General features: G+C 48.8%; 1 protein-coding gene across 5 annotated transcripts in view; it reads right to left on the bottom strand.

Moving 5' to 3' along the window:
* Positions 1 to 6,462, bottom strand: part of Xylb (xylulokinase) — a 37,102-nt gene extending 30,640 nt beyond the window's left edge. For 2 of the 5 annotated variants that reach the window (XM_027415370.2, XM_027415371.2), the window contains exons 1-3: positions 6,291 to 6,458; positions 5,122 to 5,204; positions 3,241 to 3,310 (exon numbers count right to left, since the gene is read on the bottom strand). In XM_027415370.2, coding sequence (XP_027271171.1) covers positions 3,241 to 3,310; positions 5,122 to 5,204; positions 6,291 to 6,347 — 210 coding nt within the window. In that variant the 5' untranslated portion in view covers positions 6,348 to 6,458. Of the gene's footprint in view, positions 1 to 2,238; positions 2,317 to 3,240; positions 3,311 to 5,121; positions 5,205 to 6,290 lie in introns of those variants that run through there. The other 3 variants (XM_027415372.2, XM_035444053.1, XM_027415374.2) reach the window with 3 other exon arrangements.
* Between the last annotated feature and the right edge of the window lie 7,235 nt (positions 6,463 to 13,697).

The following is a 13,697-nucleotide window of genomic DNA, read 5'->3' as shown; positions in this document are numbered from 1 at the left end:
AAGGGCTCTGTGGAGAGGAGGGTCATCACTATAGGGTCTGTGTCAGGATAGTTAATTAAACAAGCTGGCATCGGTCAAATAAAAGGGTCAACTTGGCTAAACACATATTTTTTTTTGTATGTCTTAAACCTTTATTTTTCCTAGCTGTGGTAGTTCATGTCTTTAAACCCAGCACTCAGGAAGATGTGGATCTCTGAGAGTTTGAGTCCAGCCTGGTCTACAAAGTGAGTTCCAGCACAGCCAGGGTTGTTACACAGATAATTCCTGTCTTAAAAATCCAACAAACAAATTTAAAAACCAATTATTTGTATTTGTGTGTATTTGTGTGTAAATGTATATGTGTCTATGTGAATGTGTGTTCCATGTGTGCAGGTACCTGAGAAGGCCAGAAGAGGTCATCAGATACCCGGAAGCTGGAGTTAAATGGTTGTGAGCAATCTGGCATGGGTGCTGGGAGCTAAGCTCAGGTCCTCTGGAAGAGTAGCAAGCACTCTTAACCAGTCGTCTCTCCAGATCTGTTTCTGGTTTGTTTGTTTTTTTGAAAGAGGGTCTCATGACATCCAGGCTGCCCCCCAACTCACTATGTAGCTAAGTAGTGCAGGTATCCAGACAGGGAAGCAAACCGCTCAGAGAGATAATGAAACCCTGAGCTGGGCAGTGGTAGCGCACACCTTTAATCCAGCATTTGGGAGGCAGAGGCAGGCGGATCTCTGAGTTCCAGGCCAGTCTGGTCTACAGAGTAACAGCCAGAGCCACAGAGAAACCCTATCTAGAAAAGCCAAAAAAAAAAGAAAAAAGAAAACACAGTTCAGATTGACTTCATCAACCTGGATCAGACTTCCGGAACTCTAATAACAGGCAGTTTATTACCAATGTATTTAAGAACACTATAATATGGAAAAAAAGTTTCCTGGTGTAATACAATCCCTGGTGCACAAGGAAGCATGATTACATTGAGACTCAACTCAGGGTGCATGTCATTTCTTCCAAGAAGATGGGTTCTAGAAATAGGCTACCTGTACTTGCTTAATAGAGGTCATTGGGTTATTAGCCACTTCCTGTCCTGGCTGTAGGAGCTTGATATGGCCTGGCCCAACAGATAACACCAGGCTATTAATCACTTCCAATTCTTAGCTTTCGGAATGGAAGAACAGGTTTTATATCTTCCCCATTGGAAAGACAATCCAGTGTACTTAACATTCCTAGTTTCTCTGGAGATCCGAGTACACCTCCAGGCTATGCTTCCAACAGCTAAGGATGACCTTGAACTCCTGATCTTTCGGCTTCCACCTCTGAAGTGCTGGGATTCCAGGTGTGTGCCATGCCTACTCTGGCTAAATAAATGTTTGAAAACAAAACAAAACACCGAAATCATAAACCACTAATCCTCAGGATTTCTGTCTCTACTTGGTATTCTCCAAGCACTCAACAACTCAAATTTGTGTTTTTCTTTTACTTGTATTTCTACTTCACCGACTGTCTGAACGATCTGAGTCCAACAGAGAAGGGCAAGCCAGGCAGATGTTGCCATTAGAAGACGCCAGCCAGGTCCAGACTGTCTGTCCACAGGGGCATGAGGCTAAAGGAGTGAGTAGAGTCCACTACCCAATGGCCATCTAACACTCTTGATCCGACTGGAATCTTTCTCCAGGAGTGGGAGGGAAAGGCGGTGGTGTTCAGCAGAGTGCCACATTACTGCCTAAGACCTCACAGCCAGATGGGATGGGATGCAGTTTAATTGGTAGAACACTTGCCTACCATACATAAAGCCCTGGCTTCCAGCCCCAAACCACATAAAGCCAAGCTTGGCGGCACACAAGATTATCTTAGTGCTCGGGAGACAGAGGCAGGGGCATCAGAAGTTTAAGGTCGCCCTCAGCTACACAGTGTTTGAGGCCAATCTGGGATACATGAGAACCTGTCTCAATATGTATCCATGTCATGAGAGATGACACAGACAGACAGATACAAGAACATTTCATGGCAGGAATCTGAAATGCATTCCCGCATTCCTGCATTCCCGCTTGTATCTTCTGAGGGCAGAGAAATCACTCTGGTTTTTGTCTAACCCTGACATCTCCATGCTGTGGTCACTGCTGGCCCTGACAATGCCACTTGCCAAACCTCAGACAGGAGGGCAGGGACTGGCAAAGTCTGAAACAAGTCCAGCCCCAGAGGCTGCCACAGCCACGTGGCCACCCTGGCTCCTCATGCAACCCTGTATCTCCCCCCACCTACCTGACACAGCCCTTAACATCTGCGGCCTCTTGACCCTCGTCTCTGGCCGCCTACTACCACCTCTCCTCAGTGCAGTCTTCTGAAACGCTCTCCCAGACAACCTGTCTGGGTAGAATCCATCCTTAACTTCACTCCTCCAGCATTTGACCCAAGCATGATCAGGCAGACAAAACAGAACTCACACTAGTTTATTAAAAAAAAAAAAAATTATGTAGGAGATTGTTCAACAGGTACAGGAGGGTGGAGAAGGCCTTTGGCAGACACAGGCTATGCTGCCCTTGGCTTTCAAGTTGATGGACTTTGGCGCCATTAGCACATTAGGCAATCCAAATCCTATCATGTCCATGTTGAACAGATCCTTGCAGAGGTCACCAGATCAGGCCACAGGTGAACCAGAGTGGGTGACCCTAAGCAGGCAGGTTGATCGCAGCCTGACTAGTTGATTTGTAAGTCACTATTTATTCGGAGTGACCATGCCATGGGGACAAATACGAAGACACCAGGGGCCATGCTTGGACTGACAGCGGGGACTGGGAAAGCCTGGTTTTGTGTCCCTTTAGAGGTGGCATGGGCTGGGGATACAGCTCAGTAGAAACTCCAGGATTGCATGTTGGCCATGGTGTTACACACCTGTAATCCCAGCACTTGGTGGTAAAGACAGGAGGGTCGGAAGTTCAAGGTCATCCTTGGCCACATAGTGAGTTTGAGACCACCCTGAGCTATGAGAGTTGGCCTTTGAAACAATAAACAATAAATAAATAACTCTTCGAAGGCTGGGCTTGCCAACCTTTGTGGCTCTCGTATCTAGAAGTCTCTCGTGAGTCCTTGCAGAAAAGCACAGGCGCCATCTAAGGCTGGTCTGCCCCAGGAATCACTCGACTTGCTTTAACCCTGGTTAGAGGGTTAAACAGTCTCAATGGATGCCTCCATGAGTTGATACCTTGGGGACACCAGTGACACAGGCTGGACACAGGAGAAGGAAGGGGGCCTCCCTGTGCTTACCTGGACCCACATCAGGACTGGAGAGGTAACCGTCAGCCTGTCCTTGTGTACATGGACACCGCCCTGAGTTCTGCAGGGAGAACAGGTATGTGGGATGGAGCTCCAGGGTAGGCTGAGCTCTGAGAAGCTGCCCCATGGTCGAAAGAGACCTCCAGTTAGAGGACACTATCCCGTGAGTGCCAAGCAGAAATTGTGTGCTGACCAGGGGAAGATGTAAAAAAAAGGTATGAAATCCTTTTTCATATGAAACTGGACAGCTCATTTTTCAGTTTTCACTTTATGTGTATGCATGCTTTGCCTACACGTATGTCTGTGAACCACATGTGTGCCTGGTGCTCTGGGAGATCAGAACAGGCTGTAAGAACTGGAGTCACAGATGGTTGTGAGTCACTATGTAGGTGCTGGGAATGGAACCCAGGTCCTCTGGAAGAGCAGCCAGTGCTCTTAACTGCTGAGCCATCTCTCCAGCCCTGAGGAAGCGTTTCCTAGAAGATACCTCAGAAGAGAAAACCTTGCTAGAAGGCAGGGTTGGGCCTCATGACTGAAAACTGGTTGCTTCCCACACCCCAACCTCCAGAGTCTTACATTGTAGCTCAGGCTGTCCTGGAACTCAGTCCTGATTGCTTAGATTGCAAGAGTGTACCACCACCAACCCAGGTGAGCAGGTAAATTTATCTAAGAGAGACGGATGGTACAGCCCCATGGTACACCAACTGTTTAATGTGTACAAAGCCCTCTTTTTTTGATCCCCAGGACAGAAAGAAAAATGAACATTTTTTTCTAGAGGAACAGCCAAGTGTGGTGGCACACTCCTGTAATCCCTGCTCTCAGGAGACTGAGGCAAGAGGACTATGTACTGGGGTCCAGCCTGTGCTACAAAGTGAGCCTTTGTCTCAACAACAATAACAACAACAAAACCCAGATGCGGTGACTGTAACCTCAGCCTCTGGGAAGGAAGGCAGGGGGTTTAAGGTTATCTTCAGTTACACAGCGAGGTACATGAGGCCCTGTTTCAACAAGGGGAAGAGGAGGCAGAGAAGACACACTCAGGCGCAGTGCACCTGCGCACATAACACAACCCTTCCCTGTTGCCATGTGCCAAAGGGACCCCAAGAAGAAGGGGGCCCCAGTAGATATGACCACTGGACTCTGGCCAGAAGCATGAGCTGATGTGAACTTTCTTGTTTTGTTTTTTGTTTATTTTGTTTTTTGAAATAGGGTTTCTCTATGTAGCCCTGGCTGCCCCGGAACTCACTTTGTAGACCAGGCTGGCCTTGAACTCACAGAGACAGATCCACCTGCCTCTGCCTCCTGAGTGCTGGGATCAAAGGCATGCGCCACTACTTCCCAGCTTTGTGAACCTTTTTTTTTTTTATATAACTTCACCAGTCTGTGGTACTTTTTCATTAGCAACCGAAGGTAGCCAAGTACAACCATCAAAGCTTAGCACCCAGCACCGTGCCTGGTAAAAGCAGATCTCAAATGTGGGAGTGAATGAATGGCTTGAACTGGGGGAGAAATCACTTCCTGTATAGGAAGAAAAGATTCTCAGAGAATAGCAAGATACCTCAGGGGTTAGGACCTGGGTTGGATTCCCAGCACCCTATGGTGGGTCACAACTCCAGTTACAGGGGATCTGATGTCGTCTTCTGGCCGCTGTGGGCCCCAGACATGAATGTGGTACACAACATACATGTAAGCAAACACCCATACACATATAACAATAATGAGGATGATGATAATAATAGTAGAAGGTGCTCAATTTCTACGTAGACTGCCTCTCCAGCATCTGGGTTAAGTCAGAACAATACAGCTGATAGATGTAAATGGTTTAGGGAAAACCTCAAACCGCCCACCCACCCACGCACACCAGGTACATACCCAAATTCAGGAAGGTCTGTGTCAAAATGCACACTGTCCTCATAGAAGACATTCAACTCTGCATCAACAGCAACAATTTTAACCTGGAAGACGTTTATGAAAATGGTGTCTAGGATTTTCTGAGCCTCTACTTATGGCCCAAAGGGCTTCAAAACATCAGTCAGGGGGCAGCAGCACTGTTACCACAGCAACAGAAGTTTCATGGGGCATATGTTCAAAGATTTAGTTAAAAAAAAGAAAGAGAGAAATTAAAGAATGGGAAAGCCAGCTGAAACTCCCACTGTTTACAAGAATCTGGTCCCCAAACTGGAGGCCAGGATCCTACACCTGGCAAGGAGGCGTGTCTGCAGGGATTGTCTGTCCCTAGAGCCATGACCACAGTCAAGCCATACATGACATCTTAATGAAGCCATTCCAACCTCAGGGAAGATGGGGAAACAGCAAGGCGACTCTCTGAGTCCTACGGGATGTTCTCCTGAGACCTGAAAGTTCTGCCTCTCTTCACCCATCTGAGGTGAAGGGTTTCACAGCCACCAGGCTTATTCCCCAAGGACGCATGTTGAAACCCCCCTGGGCGTCCCAGGCCTACTTGGAAGCCAGGTTTTAATTCTACTCAGCTACCAACCTTTACAGCAGTCCTGGGATCACAGACCCTGGCATGCTACTGCCAGCCAAGAGAGGTCACGGGGCGGGGGAGGGGCGGGGGGGGGCAAGGTCCCTTTGGACAGTATGCCATTTCACTATGCCTGCCTTGGTGGCGCACTACTTTAAACCCAGCACTCAGGAGGCAAAGGCGGGTGGAACTCTGTGAAGTTCAAGGCCAGCCTGGTCTACACAGCGAGTCCAGGCCAGCCAGAGCTACATAGTGAGGCCTTGACTCAAAATATAAAATAAAATACTAAAAATAAAGTAAAGGTGCTTGGCTTGATCCGAATCTAGGCTATGCATGCGCGCACACCCCTGCCAGCCTGTGGGCTCTGCTGTTCTCGCTGGGTGTCCTGGGTCCCTGCCACCCGCAGCCCTGACACCGCGTGGACCCCTCGAGTCACTCCCCGCCCCCATGCATGTCCGCGGGGTTCCGCGGGGAGGCACCCGCGGTTTCCGGGAGAACGCGTCGGGCTGGCGGGGCACCGCCAGGCTCGCACTTCGCGCTCCCAGCCCGCACGTACCTGCTGCGTGCTGAAGTCCCAGCCCAGGCAGCAGCGGCGGCCCGCGCGCTCCGCCATGGCCCTGGGGGTCCCCGCTGCCCGTCTGTGCGTCGTGTGGCCCGCGGCGGTGACTGTGTCGCCGCGCTCCGACACCCAGGGACGCCGGGGCCTGCCTCTCGCCACGCCCCGCAGGACTCTGGCCTGGAGTCACGAGGCGGGTCTACACTCTGGCGCCACCTGCGGGACGACCTGGGGCACTTGAGGTCCCTAGCCGTGCAGGTCCTCACCCCTCGAGCCTCACCCGCCGGCCTTAAGAAGGCTTGGCTTCCTTTGGAGACCTGGGAACTCTGAGGTGACTAGTTCTTGCAGGTACCCCGGGTGGTTCTAGGTCAGGGAATCCTTTGGAATTGCCTCTTGGGTAGTGGAGTAGCTGTCCACTGCACGGTAGTGACTCAAAGTCACAAGAATGAGTCCTGAGGTTAGAAGAGCTGGGCTTTGATAGGCCTTGTCCATGCCTACAACATCTGTTTGTTCCCCCAGATGTGTGACATCTCACCTTCCGATGTCAAATCAGTGTTCTTGGGTCTGTGAGATGGTTCTGTGTGTGTGTGTGTGTGTGTGTGTGTGTGTGTGCGTGCGTGCGCGTGCTCTCTCGTCTGAGATGGTTAAAGGCACTTGCCACCAAGCCTAAGTACCTTAGTTTCAACCCCAGGATGCATGTGGTAGAAAGATCCTACACATCTTACAAGTTATCCTCTGACCTCCCATGCATAGCACGGCACGTGTGCCAATACACACCACAAACAAATAATAAACAAACAAATAATGACAACATTTGAAAAAAATCAGAGGCTGTGATGCCCCACTGTGGATGGGACTCATTCATCCCCGCTGTTAATTAATGTATTCGTGGTTTAATGGGTCAGGCATGGCAAAGCCAGACAACAGCCCAAGCCAGATGTCTCCCTGGAAATGCCCATGACATCCACCTGCCTACAGGAAGTGTAGATGAGGTGCAGCCGGTGGATCATCAGACTCCTCCTTGCTGAACACCCCAGCTTGGCGCTCAGCCTGATCAAGAAGGCACTTAAACTAAGTGTCTGTCTCCCAGGGCATTCGCTGCTCACTGGGGACACAGGCCCTCAGCTGTCACCACTCAGGATGCCAATGGCCAGACACAGGGACTGCTCAAGAGCAAGTGTGTGACCTGCTGAGCACACTTAGTCCTCACAGTGACGGTGGGAGGTAGGTTTGACCAGCTCCATCCTATCTTTTGTTTCTTTAGGCCTTGTATTTTATTTGTGCTAACTCCATTTAAAGGACGGAAGGAAGGAGTGGAGAAGGAAGGAGAGAGGAAGACAGAAGGAAAAAAGAAAGAAGAAAAGAAGAAGGGAGGGAGGGAGGAAGGAGGGACAAGGAAAGAAGGAAGAAAGGCAAGAAGGAAGGAAGGAACATCTCTCTGGTCATGGTGGCATATACCTGTAATCCCAACTCTTGCGAGGCTGAAACAGGAGGATCTCAAGTTCAAGACTATCCTGGGTAAATTAATAAAACCCTGTCTCAAAAGAAAATTAAAAGGGGGCTGAGGAGACAGCCCCCTTTAATCCCAGTACTCAGGAGGCAGAGACAGGTGGATCTCTAAATTCAAGGTCAGCCTGGTGTACAAAGAGAGTTCCAGGACAGCCAGGGCTACATAATAAGGAGACTGTCTCAAAAGGTGGTGTGGTGTGGGGTGCTGAAGGCCAAGCTGGGTGTATTGGTGCATGCCTTTAATTCCAGCATTAGGAAGGCTGGGCAGATGGATCTTTATGAGTTTGGGGCCAGCCTGATCTACATAGCAAGTTCCAGGTCAGTCAAGGATGCATCATGAGACACCCTCCAAAGAAAAAAGAAAAAAAGTGGGGGCTAAAGATTTTGCCTAACCTGTGACCTAGAGTCAACCCTTTGTAACTACAAAAATCAAAATCTTAACTAAACTTGGAGTAGTAACTTACACTGTACTCCAGCACTTGGAGGAGTGAAACAGGATGACCAGGAGATGTCTGTGGTCAGCCTGGGATACATAGCAAGATCTGTCTCACAAATAATAATCCCCCCTCTGTGTGTGTGTGTCTCTCTGTGTGTGTCTGTATGTCTGTCTGTCTCTCTCTCTGTGTCTGTCTGTCTGTCTGTGTGTGTCTGTCTCTCTCTGTGTCTCTGTGTGTGTGTGTCTGTCTCTATGTGTCTGTCTGTCTGTCTCTGTATGTGTGTATGTGTATGTCTTTCGCTGTGTGTGTATCTGTCACACTCTGTCTCTGTGTGTCTCTCTCTGTGTCTGTGTGTATGTGTGTATCTGTGTCTCTCTCTGTGTGTGCGTCTGTCCCTTTCTCTCTCTCTTTCTCCTTCTCTTCCTCCTCCTATTTTTTGTTTGTTTTGACAATCTTGCAGTATGTCCCAGGTTGGCCTTACTAATGTCTGGGCTCAAAAGATGCTTCTTCGCAGATTGCCCTTGGATTTACAATCCTCCTGCCAGAACCTCCCCAGTAGCTGAGATTACAGGCAAGCAGCACCAGGTCTGGTGACAAAATCTGTTTTATTTTAAGACAAGATCTCATGTGTCCCAGGCTGGTCTTGAATTCACTGTGTAGCTGGGACTGGCCTTGAATTCTGGTCCTCCTGCCTCACCTTCCCAAATGCTGTAATTGCAGGTCTATGCCACCATACCTATTTTGAAGTTATCTTTTGCTGTCACCCACGGGTCAGCAGATTACCTGGGGGTGAGCACATCTAAGCCTAGCTCAGTTGGTGTGGCTCTTGTCCTCGCCCTGAGCTCAGTGTGGTGATTGTGCACCTGTCTGAGAACACCAGAGAAGAGCTTGGCAGCCCTTTGAGAAGTACACACTGCGGCTACTAGCCCAAAGGCAAGTGGTGAATGAGGCCAGAAAAAAGTGTGAATGTGCAGTAAGATAAACAATGGGGCCAAGGTGGGGGCTGGAGAGAAGGCTCAGAGGTTAGGAGCACTAGCTGTGCTTCCAGAGGTCCCTACACTGAGGTCTGGTGCCCTCTTCTGGCATGCAGGCATACGTGCAGGCAGAACACTGTATACATAATAAAGGCATGGTGACTCAGGCCTTTGCATTCTGAAGGTAGTGGCAGGCAGGTCTCCGTGAGTTCAAGGCTAACCTAGTCTACATAGAAAGTTCTAGGACAGCTAGGACTACTAAGTCTCAAAAATAAATAAATAAATAAATAAATAAATAAATAAATAAATAAATGCAGTGATGAAATCCACAAGAGGCCATTGCCAGCTGGAGAGGGGTTTCATACTCTTAGTTGGAGACAAGGAAAGAAACTCAGGCTGGTATTCAGCTAGCATGCTTGAGGCCCTCTGGGCTGTCTGAGTGAAGACATTGAGAAGGCCAGGTTGGATTCTCAGGAAAGAGGTCTGGGTTCAGAATATGATTTGAGAACCACTGTCTCACAGTGGGAGTGAGTTGGGTGTGTTACAGAGATTTCTCAGAGAGAATTATGAAGAACACATCAAACAACACAGAAAAATTATGACAGGCATAAAGTAGAAGGCATCAGAAGAATCTTCCTGGGAGGTTGGGCTTTGGCAGTGACATGCCACGAGAAGTCTGTTAGGTTGAACAGTGAAGAGGTGGATCTTAAGAATTCATGAAGAAAAAAAAAATCAGTGAGACCCCTAGGACCTTACTGTGTGTTGTGTTGCTATGGCCAATGTCATGTCCTACACAGCAAACACCTGTTTCTCACAGTTCTCAGCCTGGGACATCTGAGACCACAAGGCTGACAGTCAGTTCCTGATGAGGACTCTTTCCCAGACTTGCAAATGGTGGCCTCCTCTGTGTGCATGTGCCTAGAGAAAAGGGGACTCATGCTATCCAGGGGTACAGGGAAAAAGGCACAACTCCACCCGGACACACACGGGAGTTTGAGGAGTTCCCCTAATCTTTTCGTCACCTCATTGGAGGCCAAACTGAATGGCCCGTGTTTAACACGGAAGAGAATCTCAGGGCTAGCCAACATAAAGCAGAGTCAGATTTCAGATTTCTTTTTTACATTTATTATGTGGGTTCATGATGGCGTGTGTGTTGTCAGAGGCCAGTGTGTAGAGATAGGTTCTCTCCTTCTACCCTGTGGATTCCGGGGTGAAACTCGGGGCCTCAGGCTTGTCACCGAGGGCCCTAACCCATCTTGATGGCTCAGGATATTTTAATATAGATTTTAAGCACAAATGCTAAGAGAAAGGCTCTAAGAGAGGTGGGCTGGAGAGATGACTCCATGGTTAAGAGCATATACTGCTCTTGCAGAAGGCCTGAGTCTGAGTCCCAGCACCCACTTCTAGCCTTGTCTACAGAGTGAGTTCCAAGACTGGCCTAAGCAATTTAGTGATTTCTGTCTGAAAATTAAAATGAGTGTTGGGCAGGGTAGTGGTGACACGTGCCTTTAGTCCCAACACTTGGGAGGCAGAGGCAGGTAGATCCCTGGACAGCCTGCTCTACAGAGTGAGTTCCAGAACAGTCAGGGCTACACAGGGAAACCCTGTCTGAACAAAACAAAACCAAAATGAGGGCTGGGAGTGTAGCTCAGAAATAGAGTACTTGCCTAGCAGGTTCAAGACCAGAGATTCAACCCCCGGTATTGTGAAAAAATAAAAATCAAAACCCACCCACCAGAAATTAGGGATTGAATTAGATATGTCCATTATAATTCAGATTTGATAATTTACTTTATGTCTCTGTAATTTTATATTTATATGCAGAAGACTTCATCTTGGGGGTATATTAGAAATTAAATCTATCTTTAGTCTATTGTGACTCAGAAGAAATAAAATGAGTCTCTAAATCAGTGGGAGGCTGTTATGAGTGAAGATAACATTTTGACTAACCATTCCTAGCAGAGAAAGCACTGTATAAGTCCTGGTCCAAGGTGGAGGAGGGTGCACCTCTCTCTCTGTTAAATGAGTAGCTTCTGCAGCTGACACTAAGATTTTTAAAAAGCTGACTTGGTGTTTACAGCTGGAGAAACGGGCACTCACGGTGGACTTCGATGTTTAAGCAAACAGAACTCTGAGGGGAAATATGCTTATTTTCCCCAAACAGGGATGAACCTGCTGCTTGTGTTTGTAATCTCTTTAAAAGCAAATTTGGTTTAGGAAAATCAAATGTTAATCTTCTTTCTGACTTTACCGTGTTTATCCCCTGGGGTCTGTGTGCCTAGTTGTCTTCATTCTGTGAACACTCAAAGCTAGTATGTATGTCTACACACATGAAAGAAAAGTCTGGGAAGACATATCCCTGAGTTATCCATGAGAATTATCCAAGAATGAGATTCAGAAATTGGGGGTAGGGGTGACTTTTACGCTGTCATTTTCTTTATATGGTTTATAATTTTAATTTGTGGACTGAAATGATACAGAAAAGGAAACATACAGAAAAAATAAAATAGCATATTATCATCCACTGAGCCGTCTCCCCCATCCTACCCACCTCTTTTGGAGGGACATAATGTCTCATGCTTCAGACCATGCTGGCCTAGAATTATACAGACCTCAACCTCACAGTGACCTTCCTGCCTCAGCCTTCCAAGTGTTGAGATTATGATCTGATTTATTGGAACTTTTAAAAGAAACACTCTTAAAGAACCGAGGGGTGATTTGGGGACTGTTGGGGTACCTGAGATTGGAGAAACTAAGGAGTCAAGGGCCAAGCCTGGAGCACCTGCTGTGGAACCCCATCTTCCAGGCTGCTGGCCTCCTGAACACTCAGCAGCCGTGGTTCAGGAGAACCAATAAATGATGGGTCCACTAACATCCCTCCTAGAGGGGAGAGGGCTCATGAGATGGCATCCCTCTCTGGGGGATATGAAAGGGTTAGTTAACCATTTCTAGGGAGGGAAGAAGTACATTTCCAGTGGTGTGACCAACCACAAGCTGCCCATGTTCCTGTGAGGAAACCCTGGTAAAACTCTTTGGTTCATTAAGCTGGGCGTGAGGTGGAGTCAACTTTGACCTGTTGCTGGCTCTCCATCTGGATGAAGAGTTATTTGTTCATGTCTCTGTAAGAAACGTGTCTATGACAGCCCCACAGGAGGGAGAAGGCCAAGGGTGAAGGTCCGATGGCTGACTGGCTGGCCGACCTGGGAACAGAGCACTGAGCTCCACTGGAGGCTAACAGCAGGTGCCCTCTGACCTGCTCTCCTCTGCAGAATCCCACCTGCACCTCTGGCTTTGGAGGCAATGCCAGCTCCCTGACATCTGCTGTCCTTGGCTCTGTTCAGAAGCATCAGTGTCCCAGGGACCCCAGCTTACAAGTCCACCCCGGTAAGGACGCTTCCTCCCTGAGGCATAGGTTTGGGCTCCCAGGAGTGCCCCTGTGGTCTTTTGTGTGTGTGTCAGTGTCACAGCTCTCTGCCAGCTGTGTAGACTTCAAAGCCTACCTTGTGAACTAGCAGCATGCCCAAGAGGTCTACCTGCCGAACCTCTGTAGGGGACACCATAACCATGCCTGCTAGGGGCTGGCTACAGGTGTGCCTGACCATGCCTGTGAGGCGTGGTCAGGGTGATGGAGGGAAGGTTTAAGAGTGAGCAGCATGCACGTGGGCTTCCCTTCCGTTTCATCTTTGGCTTGCTGTACTTACTCCTGCCCTGCCAGCTGGCTAGGTCGCTCTGTAAGTAAGGCCTTTCCCTAGTAAATTCCCTTATATTTTTACCTGACTGCTGGAGCAACTGGACCATGTGTGGTGCCTTCTCTCCTGCCCACTGCTCCTTGGTGGGACTGGATGAGACAACTAAGGTAGCTGTTGGGTCCTGTCCATGCAGATAGGCTTCTCAAGATTGGTGGTACTGCCGGGCGTTAATGTTGCACACCTTTAATCTCAGCACTCAGGAGGCAGAGGCAGGCAGATCCTCTGTGAGTTCGAGGCCAGCCTGGTCTCCAGAGCGAGTGCCAGGATAGGCTCCAAAGCTACACAGAGAAACCCTGTTTCGTAAAACCAAAAAGAAAAAAAAAAGATTGGTAGTGCCTGGTTCTCCTGGAATCTCCCAGTCCCTGGTTGCCTTGCCCTGTGTTGCTGGCAAGACCACAGGTGACATCTGTGAGGCAAGATTCGTCTGAGGGCAAATGAATGAAGTCCTGGGGGACAACACAAGGAGTAGTCGGTGGCCATGAGTGCCCTTTATTCTCTGAGCAGAGCTAAAGCCCTGGGGTATAGCCAGGAGTTCTCCTGTCTTTTGCAGGAGTTCTTCACTGACAGGTGAAAGCTGCCACTGGCTTCCAAGGCACTGCCCACAGGGCCTGGGCACCGGCTGGGGCTGGAGCTGCCAAACGTTACCTATCGGCACTACCTATTCCCAGGAACGGGCTATCCTGAGTCCAGGTGGTAGAGGTCTGCTGGCTGCAGCTGGGGGCAGAGGACTTTGGGATG

Source organism: Cricetulus griseus, chromosome 4 (assembly GCF_003668045.3).
Source record: "Cricetulus griseus strain 17A/GY chromosome 4, alternate assembly CriGri-PICRH-1.0, whole genome shotgun sequence".
Taxonomy (NCBI): domain Eukaryota; kingdom Metazoa; phylum Chordata; class Mammalia; order Rodentia; family Cricetidae; genus Cricetulus; species Cricetulus griseus.
The sequence above is the reverse complement of the archived record's forward strand: the minus strand, read 5'-3'. Positions and strand labels throughout refer to the sequence as shown.